This window comes from Uloborus diversus, chromosome 9, assembly GCF_026930045.1.
Source record: "Uloborus diversus isolate 005 chromosome 9, Udiv.v.3.1, whole genome shotgun sequence".
Taxonomy (NCBI): Eukaryota; Metazoa; Arthropoda; class Arachnida; order Araneae; family Uloboridae; genus Uloborus; species Uloborus diversus.
In genome coordinates this window covers 140,192,609-140,214,420 of record NC_072739.1, presented here as the reverse complement: position 1 = coordinate 140,214,420, position 21,812 = coordinate 140,192,609, and the positions used below count along the sequence as shown (strand labels likewise).

Genomic DNA, 21,812 nt, shown 5'->3' with positions numbered 1-21,812 from the left:
AACCCCCGTTTGAGTTATTGACACCAAAATTGAATCAGCACCTGTTCCTGTTAATGGCAACATATGGACCAAATTTTGTTTGGTTCCGCCAGTTACTTCCTGAGGAATAGCAAGCACGCGTACATAAACGTATTCACATAAATACATCAATAAATACGTATATGGGTATCTGCGATATGGGTATTTTTTATCTATGCAGATATACATTCGACTATACACGTATATACTTGCTTTTACTCGTATGTATACGAACACTTATATACTCAGGTAGACACGTATATACATGTACGTACTCGAGTAGACACTTACATACAAGCATATGATATACAAGTATACAGGGTGAGTTTAAACTCTTGGGAAAATTTTTAAAAGGTGTAGAGGGGAGGATAAGAAGTAAGAATAATAAGGAACATATGGTCACAAACACAATGCTGACGCACTACATGCACGCAAAGCGAAAGACTGATAGATGCAAAACAGGTTACAAATTTGTTACACTAAGACAATTTTACACAACATTTTAGGTCGTAAGAAAGTTTTAAAGCAATTGAAGAAATCTGCGGCCTACAGCTGTAATACAGGCGTCGTAATTACAAAGACCTCTCTGTTTTAATAACGAGACTTTTGAAAAACTTTCATCCGTTGCTGCGCCTTTGTTGCGATGCGTGTAATAAAACTACTACTATTTCTTAAAAACAAAAATTTTGAGTAAAATCATCTTTGTGTAAAAAATTTGTGACCTGTTTTGCACCCATCAGTTTCTGACTTTGTGTGCATGTAGTGCGTCAGCGACCATAAACTCCTTATTATTCTTCGCATTTTATCCTCCCCTCTCACACCCCTTAGATTTTTGCTCCAGAGCTTGGACTCACTCTGTAGGCATACATGTATATAAGCGTATATACTCGTGTATACATATATGTACTGGTGTATACACGTAAATGTACGTATATAATCATGCTTCCAAATATACATATATACGTGAGTAGATACGTACAAACACGCACTGGATGCATCCGCGAATTAACTCGTGAATACCCGTATATACATTTATGTACACTTGCGTATGTACCCACATGTACACCTGTACATATATGCGTATATACGTCTACTATACACGTATATATTCAGGTATGCACGTGTATACTCGAGATACAAGTGCATACATGCATATGACGTTCGTTTATACGCGTATATATACACTGATTTACAGTTCAACCAGCTCATACTTACAGTTCTTACTTTGGTTCTTTAATAAGATTTAAAATTCAGTTTAAAAAGACTATTCGACTAATTTAAAGTTTTGTTGTGAGAAATTCTTGAGAAATTTTGCTTGATTAATAGAAATGTATGGGGCCTACGGCCGTCCTCTGCCTTGACCGCCCGTGTGCGGTGCACGCGCTGCACACCTACTAGTATCGGCCCTACAAATGCCAAAAAATCTGTTTTTTGCTGGATGAGGGCCATAAAATAATTTAAAAAGTGTACCAGGAAGAGATTTTTGAAGCTGTTGTACTTCTGTGGATCTAAGAGCACTTTAGCATAGCAATGTAGACTGGACATTTCCAATTTGACTCTACACCAGTTCATAGGGCCAAACAGACAAAAGGTGCATTGTTTTTGACATGATATCACGTTTAGAGTGGACGCTCTACTCGATAGACCTCAATCACATTTGTTACACTGTGTGGCCTGTTTTAGAGTTAAAGGTCTACCCTAAACTACACATAAGTTTGGATTCTCTAAACCAATTGCTTTATAGGGAATAGGATTCATTAAATGACTTGCGGCCCTTGAATGAAAATTTTAATAAGTTGTTGCACCTCTGTATTACTTCAAAAAGCGGCAAGTTTGAAACCAATTAATTTATTGATTGCTAAAGGTCTTCACGTATTATTATTTTTTGTGTTTTGTTTATTTATTTATTTTTAATAAAGTTACAAGGAAAATTGCTTGGCGGGTTTTTTTTCCCGCATCCTGTACATTTGGTTCGCACAGTTAGCAAAAACATAGTTCTGTGATTAAAGTTATAAAGTTTTATAAAGAAGGAAAATAAATTCTTCAATAAGGATATTTATTTATTTATTTATTTGCAAAAAGTATTTAATGTGTTTTGATCTATATATAAGCAAATTATATTATCATACAACAACTTGCATTATCAAAGTTACAGTATTTTTATATATAAGGAGGGGGGGGGGACTGCATCAGAATTTAAGTATGAGAAATTTCTATCCACTTTTTGCTGAAAATTTCAATTAAAATTTCCTGAACAGTTGAAAAAAATTATTTTCAATTTTTCCAGAGTGAAAATAAACTTTTTCGGAAAAAACCGTTTTTTTCCCCGTAATTTTCCGGTTTTTTGCCGAGCGTTTTCAACTCTAGACAAGACTGAACTCGATCCGGTAACTTAACTGTTTTACTGGTAAGGTTTTTCATTTTAGGAAAATGAAGAGACCAAAACAATTAACGCTATCTACTGGAGTTTAAGTTTAATCCACTAGAGTTTGGGTTATAATTTCAAATATCAAAATATCAACAAACAGGCAAATGCTTCGTTCAAATGTAAAAGAGTAGAAGCAATTTCCACCCGTCATATATAAATAAGGTTTCTTGTGGAAAAATGTGGTTGGCATAAATATATTATTTTTGCTTTAGGAAAATTTTAAAATGCGGTGATAGAATCTGAATAATAAATTTTTGAGACTTGAGGTTATACTCTATAATTCTGAAAAAGTTTTGAGAGAATACGGCGTATATGAAGTATACCATATAGGAACACCACTCACTGGCCACAAAATAATACTCCAGCGTCCCCCATACCTAGCATTACACGTGGCTCTACCGGTTGGATGGCACCGTGAAGAGAGCTCTGTTTTTTTATCCAAACCAGGAGCCGAGCAACCCTTGATCCAACACTCCTGGAGGCTCTTATTTGGAATGGGAACCTGGGAGGACTTCGTAACCACAAGCACATTTAACGTGCCCTCCATTCGCGATTTGCAAGCACGGAGGAACTTCGACTGACTGGCATCGAACCCGGAACCCTCCAGCTACGAGTCCAACGCTTTATCGATCAGGCTACCACGGCTATAGGATTGTAGTCAGAAGTTAGCAAGGTAGTGCAATGCCCATGCTGGAACAATGTTTGCTCGCGCTGAGAAATTCCGTAATCATTTTTTCCTTTGAGACAACTTTCCATACAAATAAATACACAAAGAATAACTCACTAAAATGAAAGCTGGGTTTAGTAGCATAGGTGGGAACAGAGAGAATCAGGTACCATTTTTCACTCCAGGGTTCCCCGTACCTGCCACTATTTGTGGCTTAAGGGGTCACAGTACCTTTCAAACTTTTTTTTAAAATTTAAATAAATTTTATATTTCTTTGAAGCCATAACATGCATACTTATTTCTTAATCAATAATTTATTTTCAAAACTTAAAAACATTGACTACTTTTTTTTTAACTCAAAAAATTAATTAAAATTTCAATTTTTTAAAATCCCTAAGGCTTTTTTATTTTTTCACTAATTAAAAAAAAGTTTTTTGCTAAACGATCACTATAATCATCTCTAAAAATTTGTGCATTCATTTCCTTATGAGTTTATTAGAAAATTTTCTGTGATAAATTATGCAAAAAATCAAAGTTTTTTTTTTAATTTGGTTTTTAAAGGTTTAACATGTTCTAAACATTTGAGTAATTTATAAAATGCTTATCCAATGCACAGTTTTGTCAAATATGTTATCCCAATTGCAAAAAGTATTACTTTAAAGCTGTATCTTTAATAGAAAAAATCCTTAGGGGTTCTAATGACATGAAAACACAAAAATACTATCATCGAGAAAAAGCAGTTTAAAGTTTTTCTTTTGCATAAGAACACATAGCGAGCATGGCCTAAAACCACGCATAACATTTTAAATATTTGAACTAAAGCAATGAAACTCTTCTCCTGTGTTCAGAATAGTTTTTAGTTTTGAAATAAGCGATGAAATTTTTTTTGATCGTTTCATCATTTTTGAGGTACTGTAACCCCTTAACCAGTTGGATGGGACCCTGAAGACAGCTCTGTTTTTTTGAACCAGACCGGAAACCGAGCAATCCCTGGTCCAACACCGCCAGAAGTATCGTTTCACTTGGAGGACTTTGTGACCACGAGAATATTTAACGTTCCCCTAGTCACTATTAAGGGAGACGGTGGATCTTCGACCAGCGAGGATCGAACCCGTCGACCCTCCGGTCACAAGTCCGATGCCTGACCGATCAGGTCACCTCGGCCTCAGGTATCACTGTACTCCGACGATATTTGATTGTACCCCGAAAGTGAGTACTCCAAATGCTCTTTGACGGAACATTTTGAGAATTTAGCATCAAGTTCAAGAGCGTATCCAGCTTTCCGATTTGTAAGGGTTCATTTCCCAATGTAAGTACACAAATGGGAGAGGGGGAGCACATGTGTATTTATTCAAAAATAGGGAGTAAGTCCCCCCCCCCCAGGTAATTTATCGAAATTGAAGCCCACGAAACGTAGTTTTACGGTATCTTTAAGGTAGCATGTGACCCCAGCTGTTTCTCTCCCCTCTAAAATTTCATACCCGATCCAGGTCCGTAATTTTTAATTTTTCCAGGGAGATGGGGCAAGCAATGCAAATTTTATAGGATAGCAGGAAAAACCACACCCACTTATATGCAAACATTATTTTTTCAAAGCTAGGCCGGACAGGACCTAACGTTCATTTCTGGCTACGCGATTGGCTTTTCAACTTTTGCTTTATTTGTAATTCTATTATTTTTATGATAGCGTTATAAGAATGCAGCTGAAATCGAACTAGTACATCATTTCCGATTCGTTTGTTTGAAATTCTTAAGTAGGCGAGGAGAAGAAAAAAGTGCATCAAAGGATCACAATTTTAAGCACCTCAGTTGAACATTCTTATCAGCGTTACCTGGGCAACAAACTGATAAGCAAACTTCTGCTCTGTGTCCATATTTAGAACAATATTTTATAGGTTTGGAACGTTAAACATTTATCTGTAATTTTCAACTCAGTACCAAACGAAACCTTTCAACTAACATTTGAAATTAATCTAATCATATCATTTCATAATAAAAAAATAAAAATGGCTGCAGTTAGTGATAGCAGTCCTGGTAAAGATGGTATCGAACTTCAAAACAAAGCAATCAATGACAAAGATAAGCCCGCGCAAGAAAAAGACACATCTGATTCCGTTGATAAACCACCGACACCACCCAAGAGGGACTACAACATTGAAACCAGTGCCATTAAAAGTGAAAACCGCCGGAAGAAGGTTTCGTCATTCTTTCCCAGACCAGAAGTCATTTATTCCCCGGAAACAAGTCGGTCATCAATGACTTGTCTCAGGAATTGCTTGGTTATTTTTAACTTGCTAATATGGGTAAGTGACCGAGTTTGAAATCAAATCTTCATATAAGGCAGTGTGAAGCAAAGGGATGTAAGTGGACTTTTTAAGTTTTGAGTAAAATAAGTTCAATGTTCAGAACCTAGGTAGGCAGTTATTGAGAAGCTTTTCCAAATAATTCTGTATATCAGATTACTAGTTCCATTTGTAGCCTCAAATCAGGAAATAGTTTCTTCTGCCATTTGTACTATTTTCTCTAAATTTTTATTTTTGGCATTTACACCTCTTTTCCTCTTGGTGATTCAGATGTGATTTTATAATTGTGAAATAGTTTACATATTTTTTTACTTCCTTTTACAAAAAAGGAAGTATTGTATTCGCAAAAACATTTTCACCCAAAAATCGGCCTTAATTTCCATTTTGCTCACCCCCAAATGAATATTGAGGTTTTTTTCAACCCGACCACACGTGGATATGTGCCTAGGAACGTACAGACACCCGAAATATCCATTTTGACGATCCCCGAGTTAATTACGACGAGTTTTTTCGTGACTTCTGTATGTGCGCATGTGCGTATGTGTGTATGTATGTCGCATAACTCAAGAACGGAATGTCCTAGAAAGTTGAAATTTGGTACATAGACCCCTTGTGGGGTCTAGTTGTGTACCTTCCTTTTTTGTTGCATTCGTATGCTCCAAAGGGGGTCTTTTGCCCCTTTGGGGGGGGGGGGTAATAATTGTTAATTTCGACGTAAACTCACGTGGTGTTATAATTTGGCGGACACTTGGCGATATATTGCCAATTTTTTGGTCGTCAAGTTTTGTCGCCAACTTGGCGACAAATTTGGCTGGCCACTGTCGGTGATATTTAGAGAGTAAACTATTGAATCATATTACAACTGCCAATAATGAGAAAATGACATTAAATTGGAGTAAAAGGACGTCATGTGATGCACATCAGCTCGTTTGTTTAAATTATAACTTAGATCAGTTAGTAGCTTTATTTTCAAGATACAAATCTTGATTGTGTTTTGCTTAGTATGATTTTCGTTGTATATTTTTACCAGCAACTTGCAGTGGGTTAAAATAAAAATCAATACACGATAGTAATAATAATGATAATAATAATTGATGCTATGGTTTTAAAATTACAAAGTAAGTGACTTATTTTCCTCAAACATTCAAATCTTTCATCACTTTCTTGCCTACATTCCGTGTCCAAACATGATTGTCTGACTTAAATTTCAGGTTGTGCTGATAAATCTCGCGAGTACTTAGGATTATCAAAATAAATCATATGAAATATCGCAATGTAATGTTTTGAAGTTTGAAATGAATTCCTTATTTTCTGTTCTAACTGGAGATAAGTTAATACGAACGAATATTTAACGAATTCATCTGACCGAAACTTTTATACGTTAAATCGGGGTTATTCGTTATATCGGTGTTTTTTTTTTTTTTAATTTGCACTTACCTTATCTAAAACTCTACTAAGCAACTGTGCAAAAATATCCATAATTAGAAAATGTACACTTTTTATTCAGCATTCCACGACTTATTACAATTTGAAATTTTAAACTACTGAGTAATAAATGTTTGGCAATTTCCTTGATACTTGACTCGAAATAGTTCTCTTTCGACTTTATGGAAAGAAGAAAATGCTTTGTCATTTGCAGCCTGCTGCTTTAGATATGTTTTACAGTTTCCAGGGCATGTAAAGCATTCGAAAAAGTAACTGTTTTAATGGGAGTTTCATTATCGCTTTCTGCAGCAGAATCACTATTCGTTTGTTGCCGCCTCACCCATCAAAAATTGCTGATTCCAAGAAAAGTCTTTTTGTGCTTCGGACAATGTGGATATAATATTTGGAAAACAATCCAATATTTCCTAACTCAAATTAACAAAAAAAATTTTTTTTTGAGCAATCACGATTGCTTATTGTTTTCATTTGACTGTTTTGATGTGTTATCATATTATTTTCCCGCCAGCACCCTCTGTAGCACCACCGTCGACCGGCTCCTCACGATGCTGCTTCTATAGCGAAAACCGTCTCCAGGTTGCGTTCATATCCTACACACACGCGCATGCATACACACACTCACACAGACAAACACATACACACACAAACACCTACACACATACACAAACACATACACACACATAAACACATACACACACGCATACATACAGACACCTACACATACACACACACACACACAAACACATACACACACGTATACATACAGACACCTACACATACACACACAAACACATACACACACAACTACCCACACATTCATGCCTGCACACAGACACAAACACATATGCCTACACACACATACACATACCCCGCCCCCAGGCACACAAACACTCATACACGCAACTACCCACACACTCATGCCTGCACACAGACACAAACACACATGCCTACACACACATACACATACCCCCTACACACAAATACACGTCCCCCCCCACACACACACTCGTGATTGCGAAAAACATAATTTGAATTCAAGATGTCAAAATTCAAATTAATAATTTTTTTTGCTGTTGAAATGATTCGTTAATTCGGGGTTTATCATTCGTTAAATAGGGGTTTTTGCCTTCATTTTAGGCGGGGAAAAAGAAAAATTCGCTAAATCGCGAAATTCGTTAAACAGAGGTTCATTGAATCGGGGTCCGACTGTAGTCCCAATTTAATGACTAAAATCTTGATTGTGCGATTCCTCAGACAAAGAATGACCTCACCAAAAATTTACAGTTGTTAAAAATGAAAATACAAATAAAAACCAACCTAATTTTTCGTTTTAAATTTCTTTAAAAAAAACAACCTACTGGATTTCTTACAAAATTCAAATAATTTGATCCCTTACGTTTTGACCAGTACTGGATCTAGGAACGAGCAAGGTGGTACCTTTGCACCGGGATGCAACTTTTTTTTTTGTGTGTCTCTGTGCGTGGAGGGCGAGGGGCTGAATACACCCTATTTATATGTTTTTTTTTCCTCGAAGAAACTCGATTTAAAATTCAAAAAACTTGAAAAAAGTAGGTGAGGGTAGCAGTTTTAGTATTTTCCCCGGCTCGGGAAAATCGTAGATTTCGCACTGATTTCAACAACAAAACATGATTTGTTAAAATTTTGAATGAAATTAAGTAGTGTGCATCAGTTTTAATGAAATCTGTTAAGCTGAGAGCTTTTATAAGTGCTCAGCTTATTAACTTTTAGTGAAAGCTCAACCAGGACGTGTGATAGTTCTTGAAAAAACATATTTATCTTGTGCAATATTAAGAAGAGCCAAAGATAAAAGTAACTTGTTTAAACAAAATATTGAGATACTGTTTTTATGCGTAATTTGTGCTTATATACCAGACTTTTAAGACTGATTAAGAAATCTTCCTGAACAAATTTGATTGAAGTCTTTAAACTGTTCTATTTTTATGTTGTTTTTTGAAAAAAAAAATAATAATTTTATTGCTCTAATATACAGGTAGTTTTAGTTTCTTTAAGTATTTTAAAAGTTACTTTTTTGAACAGTTTATGGACATAAATGTGCATTCCTCGTATAATAAGTAAAAAGGTGAATCTTCATATACAAAATAATTGCATATATATATATTTTGTTAATAATCAATTACGAAGATAAAGCTTGCATAATATGTTCATGGTAAAACATTTTTAGTGTGTCTCAACACCAAAAATGGTGGCAACTACTTTACACCAAGTTTCATGTCGTGAAACACCACAGATATTTATTGGTGTTAACAAACACCAAGACGAATTTTTGGTGTTGTCAGACACCAAGAATTCCTCCTGATGTTTGATAACACCAAAAATTATATGTGGTGTTTCACTACACTACACTTGGTGTAAAGTTGTTGCCACCACGTTCGGTGTTGAGATACACTCCATTTTTTTACTGTGTACGCTTTTACAATATTGAGTAGCTCATTATATTTTAAATGACTTCTGAAGCAAACAGTCTAAGTCAAAGTATGAAACGTTAAACATATAGAGCTATGATATTCATGTCAAGAGCAGTAAACCGAAGCTATCGGCAAAAACGGACAGACTCAACTGAGCTGCCGAGAAGCAACCAAGCTTGCGTTCGAAGAAGCTCACCGGTGAGTAACCGGTTGCTAACCGCAGCGTTCTTGAGAGCAACCGGTTAACTGATTGCTTCCGATGTCGTTTTATGAGCCTCACCGGTCGACCGCAACTCTAGCTGATTGATGGAACCACGTGACATTTTTGACCAATTATATGTATTTTTCACCTGCGTGTTATTCGTCTGCGTCATGTCTGCGCAAGTAACAGATGATCAACCGAAAGCGTTCGATGAAGCATTGGTTCGTGAACAACCGGTTAGTAACCACTGATGTCATTGCTGTCACGTGATTAACCAACCGGTCGCTACCGGTCGTACTCGTCGAATGTAAGCCAAGTGTGTACCTGACCTTATTTCACTTGGGTTGAAATTGAAAAAGAAGACCACGAGACAAAGTGCCGGGAGCTTAAATGCTACTGGCAATTTGCATATTCTGCAAACGTGATCTTGTTGCAAGACAGAAAGAACGAATGAGAAAAAACTAATGCAAATTAAGATATTCAATACTTTTGGAAAATAATTTACCTCTTTTCGTAACAAAATCTAAATCACCTGAAATCAATTAAAATAAAATGGTGTGATTTCATGATTTAAAATTATGAAACAGATCACTTCTTTTTGGATATACCTGAAATGAGTTGATAGTCTAAACATTTTTACTCAAATCCGGATTGTGCGATTCACACACGCAAATTATGATTTAGTTGGTAAAATTGATCCAAATCAAAACTGATTATAAATCAAGCTCAAGCAACAGATATTATGAGTCAAGATTAACAAATTATTTATTTTCCATAATAACTTGCATGGGGCCAACGCCTAAATGCTCAATTAAAATAAACTATGGGAGGCATCACAGTCTCTGGCCAATGGCGTCTGAAAGAGGGAAAACTATGACCGACCTACTTACGCTGGATATGACGTGTCTAATGAGGCGCAAAATTGATATATTTCACTTCTTGAATAATTTCTTAAATCACCGCAAGGCGGCGCAGTCAATCTCTGGAACTGCGTACTGTATGGTAGAAATCTGACTCAAACACATAAATTATGATTTAATTTGATTATTTTTATACAAAATATATTCAGCAATTGATACGAATCTGAAAAATTACCAAACCTAATCAAATTGCGGGATGTTATGACCCGTCAAAAGCATATAGGAAATAAATTACTTTAAATTATAACTTAGATAAGTTTGTTCGCTTTAGTTTTATGATTCAGCACTTGGTTATATGATTCACATACTTTAATTATGATTTGAATTTTAACTAGCTCTAATGCAACTGTTATTTCAACTCAGTATAAATTAATAACTGGAAGGGTTGTGTACAATTTTTTCTGATGCAGAGGCAGTTATCAACTCACGGTCACTAAACGATCTATCTGAAGACCCGGAGAACTTGACGCTATTGACTCCAGCAATATTCATTCAAGACATTCAACCTCAGTGGGAGTGCCTGACTTAGACAATTTAGACAGCGATAATCTTTAAAGAGGGTCAGATATCAACAAAGTATGAGAAATTACCTAAGGAACAGATTTCGGGAAGAATATCTCGGTATACTTGTTCACCAGCAAGCAAACAAAGCCAACATCACCCGAATAAAGGTTGGAGACGAGGTCTTTATCGGTTTCAATAAAAAGCGAGTCAAATAATAAGCGAAATTTACAGAGGAACTTATCTAAGTATCTATGAAATCTATCATTACTTATCTAAGTATTTATAGATGTTAACAGGTGGCTCGACAAGTAGCATCTATGCGGTATTCTTGCTAGGGCTACGAAGTCAGAGTCGGGAGGGAGTCAAATTTTTTAAGTTTCAAGAGTTGGAGTCGGAATGCGGAGTCAGAGTTGGTAATTTTCCCTCAACTTCTGCAACTCTGCCTGTGCTTGCGGAGTCGAAATTGGACTGATTTTGGAGAAAAAAGTTTCTAGTCGGAGTCGAAGGCTCTTAAATTTCCGGAGTCAGAGTTGGCTCCGGAGTAGGTCATTTTTCATCCGACTTGGGAACCATAGTTTCTTCGACGCTCGTTATAATGCAGAGGTTCTCAAACTGGGTGCCGCAGCACCTTGGGGTGCAGTAAGAAGAGGTAAGGGGTGCCGCGAAGTATCCATGGCATCAATATGTGTGTGTAAGTTGGAAGTGCTAAATAAGGCCATCCGCTCATTTTTTGATGAATCATAACAAGCACAACAAAAGTTCAATAGATCGTGTCTTCGTCGTCGTCAGAAAGCTTAACTGACGATAAAGCATTATCAAAAAGCAGTTCTTAATTACCCGGCAATAGTGTATTAAAAGTTATAACAGAAGAGTGACGTCAAAACTACCAGACCTTATTTCACAATAAGTTTTGTTTCTACATGATTCACTCTAGTTTACTGGTATAAAAAAATGTTGTTCAATGTGCTCTTGAATCCTGATTTATGTTTTGACGAATTCAAAAAGAAAAAGGTGTCTCGGTATCGCGCGCGCGTTAATTTTTTCTGTGATTTGATAACCTGGAAAAGTAAATTATACGACCATGATTTGCTTTGTTAGCACTCCAGTGTCCTTACAATACGATACCGGAATATCTGGTGGAAAATATGATACTGTGCTGCATATGCTGCTCAAATGAGCACAAATTACGCGCAGGAGTGACCAAAAAAGAAGCAGAAAGTAACAAATTATTAGTTGCTCTAAGTGTGACTATTGATATTTTTTTCCCAAATTTTTTAAAAATTCTTCTTAGTTTGGTAGTACTTCTAGGCTGTTTTTGTCTTCAAGTCTGCATAAAGTAACCCTTGCCCTGAGTTAGCCTTCTTAGTGATCCATGTCCGTAATAAGGCCAAAGCGTCTTTCTTTTTTAAAACGGTTGAAAAATACAATTGAAACTCAAATTTTCACTTGGTTTCATTTATTTTATCTTATTTCTATGAGTCATCTGATACTATAAACAAATGCTGGAACCAATTTAGTCACAAATGAGCGAGATATTAACCTCAGTGCGGCCTCATTTGGCGCACGTACCTAATGTAATACAGATGGACTAAGGTGCCCTGAGAAAATTTCAAATATTTAAAAGGTGCCACGAGTGGAAAAAGTTTGAGACTTCATTTATTCGCTTCACAAAGCTGCTGCCTAGGCTTGCCAGATTTCTGAAATGTTCAACCGGGACCACCGGAAGAGACCCCCCCCCCAAAAAAAAAAGTGTCGCGGATATTCAAACGGGTTCACACTCTTGGCTGGTTTTTAGAGGGTAGTTCACTCACAATGCTATGAATATGGTTACTAAATTATGAACCAAAACCAGGAGTGATAATACATGACCCAAGCAGCTAAATTTAAATTTTATTTCTTACATGTTAAAATTTTCAAGTTACTTAAGTACGTAGAACCACTTTGAATAAGGGAAAAAATTGAATAATATTTGCATGTACTTTTTATTGGACAGAACGCTTTTGGTTTTAATATTGTTGCGAAAACCTTCACAAGCTAATTCAATATCAATTTTACATATTACTGTTACAAATGACAAAGTAATTATCCTAAATAATCTTTCACAGTTAATTTTTTTTAGACTTTTTTGGTCATCTATAATTAAATTTATAATTTTCCGGGACGTAAAGTAAACCGGCCAGGACACCGGAGTTTTTCTGAAAACCGGGACTGTCCCGGTCAAACTGGGACGTCTGGCAAGCCTACTGTTGCCTCCATTTCATCTGAATATAAAGGAGTAATCAGGACTGTGTGTGTGTGTGTGTGTGTGTGTGTGTGTGTGCGGAGTTGGAGAGAAACTGACTGACTCCCGCTTCGACTCCGACTCCTTTACCCCAAAACCAGCCCGACTCCGCAAGCAGTGGCTTGCAGGAGCAGACTTCAACTCCGAATCTGGGAAATTTGAACCTTCTACTCCCAACTTCGACTCCGACCCCTTTGTCCCAAAATCAGTCAGACTCCGATTCCCAACCCTGCGGTTAAGCTCTCTAGCAATGGAGGCAAGAAGATTTTGTCTGTAACAGAATCCAGTAGAAAAAAATCGCAATGGGACCTGGATTTGGGGATTTCGGTCACGAGGATCAACACAGCCAGGGTCAGATTAAGGCATGGGCACATAGGGCACGGGCCCAGGATACCAACATTCGAGGGAGGAGGCCATCAAATCTAGCAGAAGTTTTGAAAAGCAGGGTATGGAGTGGTTTCCTTCAATCAAAAGAACTACTTTTAGTCATTGAAATGGATAGAATGAGCAAAGAAAATTTCATGGACCCAGAAAATACTTTCATTTTTCCAACAGGTTTTTTTTTTTAATTAATTGTTTAAAATGTCCGATTTTTCAAACAAGGCGTGGTCTTTAAGACGTCACAAATGATGCAAATTGGCGCATCTTTCTACACGTTTCCACGTTATGATATTCAAGTAGCGAATTAAAATTGCGCTCTACGCTTGCTATCAACCATATCGTTGCCAATACAAGTGAGTAAAGATGCGAATTAAATATTTTGTTCTGTGAATGGCAACATTGAATGGCATTTCATCATTTGTGATGTCGCACGACTGAAGTGTAAACAATGAAAGCGCAACGATTTAAGTAATTTTTTAAAAATATTAAACTTAAATAAATTATTTAAAAAATGGTCAGATCCTATGTTTTTAAGCATGCTCTTTCAGAAAAAAATACTTTTAAAATTTGGGAAACGATCCCATTTTATGCCGCAGTATAGCGAGATGTAAATAATAACTCCAGAAAAAAAAAACAAAAAATCTTAAAATTTTAATCTCTTTCACAAATTTCAATGCCACTCCAGTCTTATCGTTGCGATTACCCTACACTATTATTACATTAAAAAGTTATATGATGGATACTTTTTGATATTTGTGTCTTGTCGTAATTTACGATTGCGGTAATATGCAAGTATAAATAACAATATTTTGCTACTTTAGAGAGAGCTCCCCCTCCTACTTTATAGAGGGGGAGGGGCCAGAATATATATTGTGCCTTGCATACTGTCCTCAAAAGCCATAGTCCGGTCCTGAGCACAGGCAATAGCATATTGTTTGACCCAGCGCATCCATTCTAGCCATGGGGGGTAAGCTATCGTTCTGAAACTGCTTTCCCCTCCGTTCAGATTACGCTGTGGTTTTTGACGAAACTCCGCCCAAAATGTCTTTGGACTAAGGCCCCTATACTATATACGAGCCGGCGCATCAGCTTAAGATCAGCCTTTTTGGATCGGAGCGCATGTTAGAGTGGTTGTCTTTTCTGGTATGTTATCGCGTTGGCGATTGTTCACTGTGAGCAATTATTATAGCGGCACAAGAATTGTTTATTGAATAAAAATTTTTTTTAGGCAAATTTGGCGAAATCCGAAACTTTGCTGTGGTAACCCTAGCAGCCCAACAATGAAAAATCCGATCCAAAATGGCTAAACTTAAGCTGATGCGTCGTTGGACGACTGACTGAGATCGATGACGTTTTGGAATATTCCATAACACTGCACACCAGTGACGCACTCAGGAGTTTTGCAAGGGGAGAGTCCAAGGTTGAAAGTCCCACGCTCATATCATACCCCAATACGCCGTCAAACATATACTTGATTGCATGAATTCTCGATAACAAAAAGCAGTAAAAATTAAACTATTAAATGATTTATTAGCATTATTTAATGAAAAATATTAGTAACAAACACTTAATTAAATTACCAGAAAATAAAATAATTTACGCGTTTACTTTTCTCATTTGGTCTCCTTATCTTAAGAAAGTTATTAATGTATTGGAAAGAGTTCAAAGGCGGGCTACAAGGCTAATAAATGGACTTTCTCACTTAGACTATGATTCCAGGATTAGAAGGTTAAAAATGTACAGTCTTGAGCAAAGAAGAGACCGAGGGGACATGATTCAGCTGTTTTATTTTATTAAAATGAAAGATGTTACGGGGCTGAAGTTTAGCACTGAAAACAGGACAAGGGGTCATTGTTTTAAGCTATTTAAATCTCAGGCTAACATGGATGTTAGGAAAAATAATTATTTTAGCAGGATAGTGGAACCTCCGAACAGCTTACCGGAAGAGGTGGTAATGAGCAAGGGAGTAGATAGTTTTAAGAGGACCATTGATCTTTACTGGGGATTGTAAATTGACTAGGACCAGTCTAGTTGGGCCCAGAGCCTGTTACTGGTCGTCACTTTTGTATTTGTATTTGTATAAATCAAAAATGGAAACAGTAAAGCAAATTCATCATTGTAGCAACACCATGTGGTTATAGAAGTTTAGAGAATCTCATTTTAATTTGTAACAATCTGTAACTACAAAACTAAAAATTATTACTGTGTATTTATTTATAACCACCATTCTGTTATTTACAAGCGATATATGATATTTTTGAAAAAAATTTACATGAAAATTTAATTTTTGCATTGAAAAAAACTGAAGTTATTGTTACTTTTATTTGGAATTATTTTACTTTCAAAATACGCAGAATCTTAATCAATCGGGGAGAGGGGGTTCAAGAGGGGGTGCGATACTGTGGACGAGTTCCTTAACTGCTGCATACTTTCTCTTTTTCTCCGGCTTATGTGGCGCCATTGTGATTAAGTGTTGGTATTCGCATTGAGAAGAAATAAAAGGTGGTGAGACTAAAGCCTTTTGCACTTGAAGCAGATATCCTAAGTCACATGATAGCATTTGAGGCAAAGTATTAGAGAAACTAAGGTTTCTTTCATTAGTTTTACATGAAACGTGTCGCTCATTCGTCGTAGTTGAATCACGTGACTAGTAGGGATCTTTGCCTTAGCTTTTCTAAGCCAATGATCGGACTAGCTCCCTCCAGTTACTAATACCTGTTCAAGGATATTCGTAACCTGGAGAAGTTTTGCTGTTGCAATATAAAACTTGCATAATTGTAGCTACAAAATCAAGCTGTTTTGGCTAAATAAAGCAATTACAGAAATTTGTGCTAAGGTATTCTTTTTGTTACACTCAATATGAACCATCGTGGATTATTACTACTAATTTGCCGGATCGTTAAAAAGTAGATCCGCGGATACGGATCCGGACCCGGATCATTAGTGGCGAGATCCGCGGATACGGATACGGATCTCAATTTTTTTTTTTTTTTTTGCCCAATTCAAGTATCCAAGTGTAAAATTCATTATGGAAGGTATTCCCGTCATAATAATAGCACTGTTTCTTCAAAAAATGTCATCTACGGTGAAAATATAATAAAGACTATGATTTACTCTTTAAGGAAATCTTCGTTAAAATTGAGAGAGAGTTGGAAGGAACGGGTCAGCGCTGCATTAATGCTGAAATAGAACGTGAAAACTTATTTCTAGCTTGCTCGGTAGATGCACGAAACAGGAACAGGAGTGTAAAGCTGCTACTGGATAGGCTAGAAATAATTTTTCGCATTTTATTTCAGCATAAAGGCAGGGCTGATCCTTTCCACTCAAATTACTCCGGCCGACGGAATAACAAAGCCGGGAACACCTTTACAAACAGTAAATGGTGAATTTTGTCTTATCTTTTTTTTGAAGAATGCCGAGAAAAACCAAAATGAAGAATAACAGAGACCCAAAATCGATAACAAAAACTAATATTAAACTAAAAATTAAAAAAAAAAAGAAACATGTCTCAGAGGGCCGTTGGCGTCTGAATCGATACCTTATCATTTAAATAGGGAATAAAACCTAATTTTATCGGAATTTAAGAGTGTTTTATTTAAATATTTAAAAATTTTTAGAATAGAAAAGATCCGTTTAAGATCCGTCAAAAATGTAACGGATACGGATACAGATCTTTATTTTTCCTCGGATATCCGCGGATACGGATATCCGGAACATCACTAATTATTACTACTATTGTAACATACTGCCATTGTTATCGTTGTTTCTTCCAGCTTTTCGGGGCAGCCCTGACTGGCTTGGGCTTGTGGATCAGGTTCGATCCGGAGTTCTTGGAAATCCAAACCGGGTTGAAAGTGACGCAGTTCACCAGCGCAGCCATCACGCTCATCGTGGCTGGTGTCGTCATCATGGTGGTGGGATTCATCGGATGCTACGGGGCCATGGCACAGAAAGTGTGGATGCTCATCATTGTAAGTAAAGTGCGAAGTTCAAAAACTTCCCTGTTTTCACCGGGAAAAAACTCGCTTTTTTTCTCAGGGCATTTGAACCCTTTTTTTGCAATTTTGAAACTGTTCAAGAAAAAATTGTTAAGTATCTGTTCTCAAAGCCAGACAAATGCAAGTAACATTATCACTTCTATGCAGGAGAGCGTAAAAACTTTTTCTTGTGCATACAAACGTTAGGACTTGCACTCCCATAACACTGGTAAATTACAGTGCTGGCCAAATTATTAGACTACGACTGTTTTAAAAGCAAATTCTTTATTGATTATATAACTATAGACACATTAACGAACGGTGAAATAACTATCTAATATTTAGTATGCATTCCCTTGTTCTTGATGAGGATTTTAAGTCTTTTTGGCATACTTTTCACAAGGTTTACACCATTTCTTAACTTTTTAAAAAGGAGGTAAAAAATTGTTTATACTCACTATTATATATACTCACATACACATACTCACTAATTACCTAAAACTAACTTTAAATATAACAGAACACACTAACAAAAAGAACGAGTGAACTGTTTAAGCTGATTGAGGTTATGTTCCTGGTAGGTAGATAAACAAAGAACATAAGCAACGCAGACAGTGCTGCCACCTGCAAACATCAAATTATGCTAAAATAACGTAATAATCAGTGTACAGTATGTACTGTACTTTAACAGTAAAATAAATAGTATTTTTGTACAAATAGTGTACAAAAACAAAAAAAAAACTTTTTAGTCTAATAATTTGGCCAGTACTGTATTACAACTAATGATTGGAAAATAAAATTAAGCTGTTATGGCTCAATGCGGAATAGGAACCCACATACAATGCAGTGATAACCTGAGAGTGGCCATTTTGGGCTTACTTTAGTATGGCTTTGAGGTACAGATATACTTGTATTTCCTATTATTGTAGTTATTGCTTTGAAATTTTGCAGCCATTTTGGTGTACATTTCACTTGATAGCACAGCATTGAATAGTTCTCCGTTACAAGTACGTCACTTGGAGTGTTTTGAATCTCGGCGATTACTCTTCTTTCATTTATATTTGCCATGTTTTTTCATAGTTATACGGAAACTGGTTCCCCGGGGATAAAATGCATTTGGTTTTTTAATGGACCTTTAACTAAAACAAGCAAGAAAATAAGACTAAAACATCCATTAAAACAGAAAAAAAAATCTGTCAAGAAATGAAATTAAATCCATAAATTAAAATGATCCGCTTAACCAAAAAAAAAAAGCAACTATTAAGTAACATGACAAATGCTATTAAAAAAATTAAAAAAAAGCGAAATTATTACAACAACTTTAAATGCTCCATTAAAATGTAAAATAAGTAGTCAAATAAATATATCGAGCCATTTGTAGAGACTAGAAACAGAATTTCTCCTTAGTAGCATCTTCCCTTCCAAACTAACGGAGACTCTTGACTTTATCCAGTGCTTGATGATAACTGTTAAAAATTCACTTGCTGCATGAAAGATTTCATAAATAACTCTCCTAATTAAGCAGATAAAATGTTACAGATAATACTTTCCCGGAAAATAATTTCAATTGTTTTATTTGTTATTTACTTATTAATTGATAGATATAATTATATATTCTTTTAAAAAGTCTACTACATTATTTAAACAAGTTGCTGTATCCGCACATTATTAATTTAATTATATAGCTTTAGCCTTACTTATTTATTTATTTGTTTTGTTTCAATTCAACCCACTCATCTCTTTGCATTAAATCATTTTGTAGAAGGAACACGCAAATTTATATATCACTTCCAGTACCCGCACGGCAATGTCCGAGATAAGAATCTAAAGGAAGTCCGCTGAATAAAAAAAAAAAAATTCACGCCTTCCCCCCCTTCTGGTGTGAAATGCTAATTCTTCTCTAACTAAAATGCGTGCACACCTTTTCAACAAGCCTATTCAAGTCTTCTTGGAATTTAAAACTATTCGTCAAAACACACAAAAAGTTTAACAGTAGTTTAAAAACTCAAAATAATCCTTCAACTGTATAGTTCATCGCTTAAGTCCTTATACTATTAGTTAAAACTCGTAAATAAAACTCGAGTATTTCATGCGTCAATATTGTATTCAGTAGTCATATTGTACCAATATGACTACTGAAATCTTTCTTAGAATTATTATTACATTTAACTTTGTTTTCCAAATGAGTAATAGTTTCATATACATTAATGTTAATAAAATAGATTTTAACTAAAAGTTTTTTTTTGATGTTTTCAGTTGCTATTTTTACTATGCTTACAATCATTACGCAGATTATCTAAATGTAAAGAAATAAAAACTATTTTAATAGTTTCACGCTCATTCTTTATTTTTTGTCTTCCTCATTTCTATGATTTAAATCACTTGAACCCTTTTGTTGTGAATCAGTACATAATGATTAGACTACAGCAAATTTTGGAAGTTATTTTCTTTTCACTCCTTTTTCAACGTGTTTTTCATTGTAATCATAATCTCTACATAGTACAAAATGAAGTCCCCCAAAAGCGTCTGTGTGTTTGAACTCGCAAAACTCGAGAACTACCCAGCCGATTGCGAGGAAATTTTCACAGTTTGTTCCTTTAAGTCCTGAGAAGGTTTGCAGACCGGTTCGAATAAAATTCAATGAATAGTTCTTTTTTTATTCTAATTTACGTCCAATTTTCACATAAATTCTCAAATATGGGGGTGAAAAATTACTTGCACATATTAATATTACACATCGTTAGAAAGGGTAGAATTTTCCGCGTTCTTCGCAATTTGTTTCAATGCGCTAACTTTATTACGGCGGGAGTTGTTTGCGTTTTTAGCGCGATTTTTTTAGGCTTAGCTGAAATTTAGGCACTACTTTCTTCATTAAATAAAGGAATTGTCCCACAGCTTTCTTTTTGACGCCATTGGAAAAAGCGACCTCTTTTACTCCAGATCTATCCCGATCTATGGTCGAAAAAAATAAGCTTTTATCTCGAAAGGAAAACAAGTTGCAAGCCTTTTTAAATCAAGTTTAAGAAATTTCGATTCCATTCAAATTGTGAACCATTTTCTTTTGCATTTTAATTCCTTAAACTTATTTTATTTTGTGTTTCCATGGTAACGCTTTTTAAATCCGTCTTTCTGGATTTAATTTCTTAAAAGTATTTTAATATCTGTCGTCATTGTTTGGAAGGGAAATCATGATGTTTCTTTTATTTATTTTTTACGCCTGATTGTTGAATATACGTCACTTGACACAATTTTTATTTTCAAGGTAGACCGGGAAAAACCGGGCAACGCAGCTAGTATATATAATTTACTTTATTTCTTGAATGTTTCTATAGGCTTTAAATTGCTCGAAATATTGTTTTATGTTTTGTGAATGAGATGACAATAATTAAAATTTTGAGCTATTATTTTCACATTTTTTAAAGATATTTTCGTAATAATTAAGCTTTTGGTACTATTGTCTGTTCAAATTGAGTGCAAAACTGTTTGTTAGCATTAAAAAAAAAATCTTTCAATAGTAGTTTAGTTTAACTTATCTTTATTTTTGCAGTTCTCAGTTATCATCGTCATTGTGATTCTAATGGAACTTACAGTCATGGGAATCGTCTGGTCCGCTGTGTCCAATAAAAATGCAAGTATCAATTTTGAATACATTTTGCTTTCCCGTTTTTTCTTGAAATCTTGTACAAAAAAATAAATAATAAATAAATAATTAAAAAAGATAATATAATGATTCAGCATTAACAATACAGTATGCATCGTTAAAAAAATATTGTCATTTCATAATTAGTAATTTTCTCGCACAAGTTTGACTATGACTATTCTTACTAGAATTGTTTCGAAAATTAGAGTTTTAGAAAAGCAAAATTTAGGCTGTTTTGGCGAGTTTAAGGGAATAGCTTCAGGTTTTCTCCATTGAAAATTTCTCAGTATAATAGTATTAAAACTCTATTTAAGTTTCGCTCTAATTTAAGGGAAGAGGTTACAGCGTTTTTGATGATGTAAAGGTTAGAGGGGGGGGGGGGTCGCATGAAATTTTTTTCTAAACTTGAGTCTTAAAATCAGAAATTTAGACCATTTGAACTTAAAAGAAAGAGGAAGGGGTTCGGCTGTCTTTGCGTAACTTACGAGGCATTAGGTTCTGGGTCTCCTTTGGATATTGAAGTAATAAAAGTACAATTTAAAAGCTATCTTTGGTTATTTTAGAGGAAGGGGGTGGCAACATTTCGGAGCTGAAGATCTTT

At 35.5% G+C, this 21,812-nt stretch overlaps 1 protein-coding gene across 1 annotated transcript in view; it reads left to right on the top strand.

The window, feature by feature from the left end:
• Window positions 1-5,031: 5,031 nt before the first annotated feature.
• LOC129229925 (23 kDa integral membrane protein-like) overlaps window positions 5,032-21,812 on the top strand; it is a 41,739-nt gene continuing 24,958 nt past the window's right edge. Inside the window, exons 1-3 of the mRNA XM_054864305.1 lie at window positions 5,032-5,416; window positions 17,368-17,565; window positions 21,119-21,199. Coding sequence (XP_054720280.1) covers window positions 5,120-5,416; window positions 17,368-17,565; window positions 21,119-21,199 — 576 coding nt within the window. The 5' untranslated portion in view covers window positions 5,032-5,119. The remainder of the gene's footprint in view (window positions 5,417-17,367; window positions 17,566-21,118; window positions 21,200-21,812) is intronic.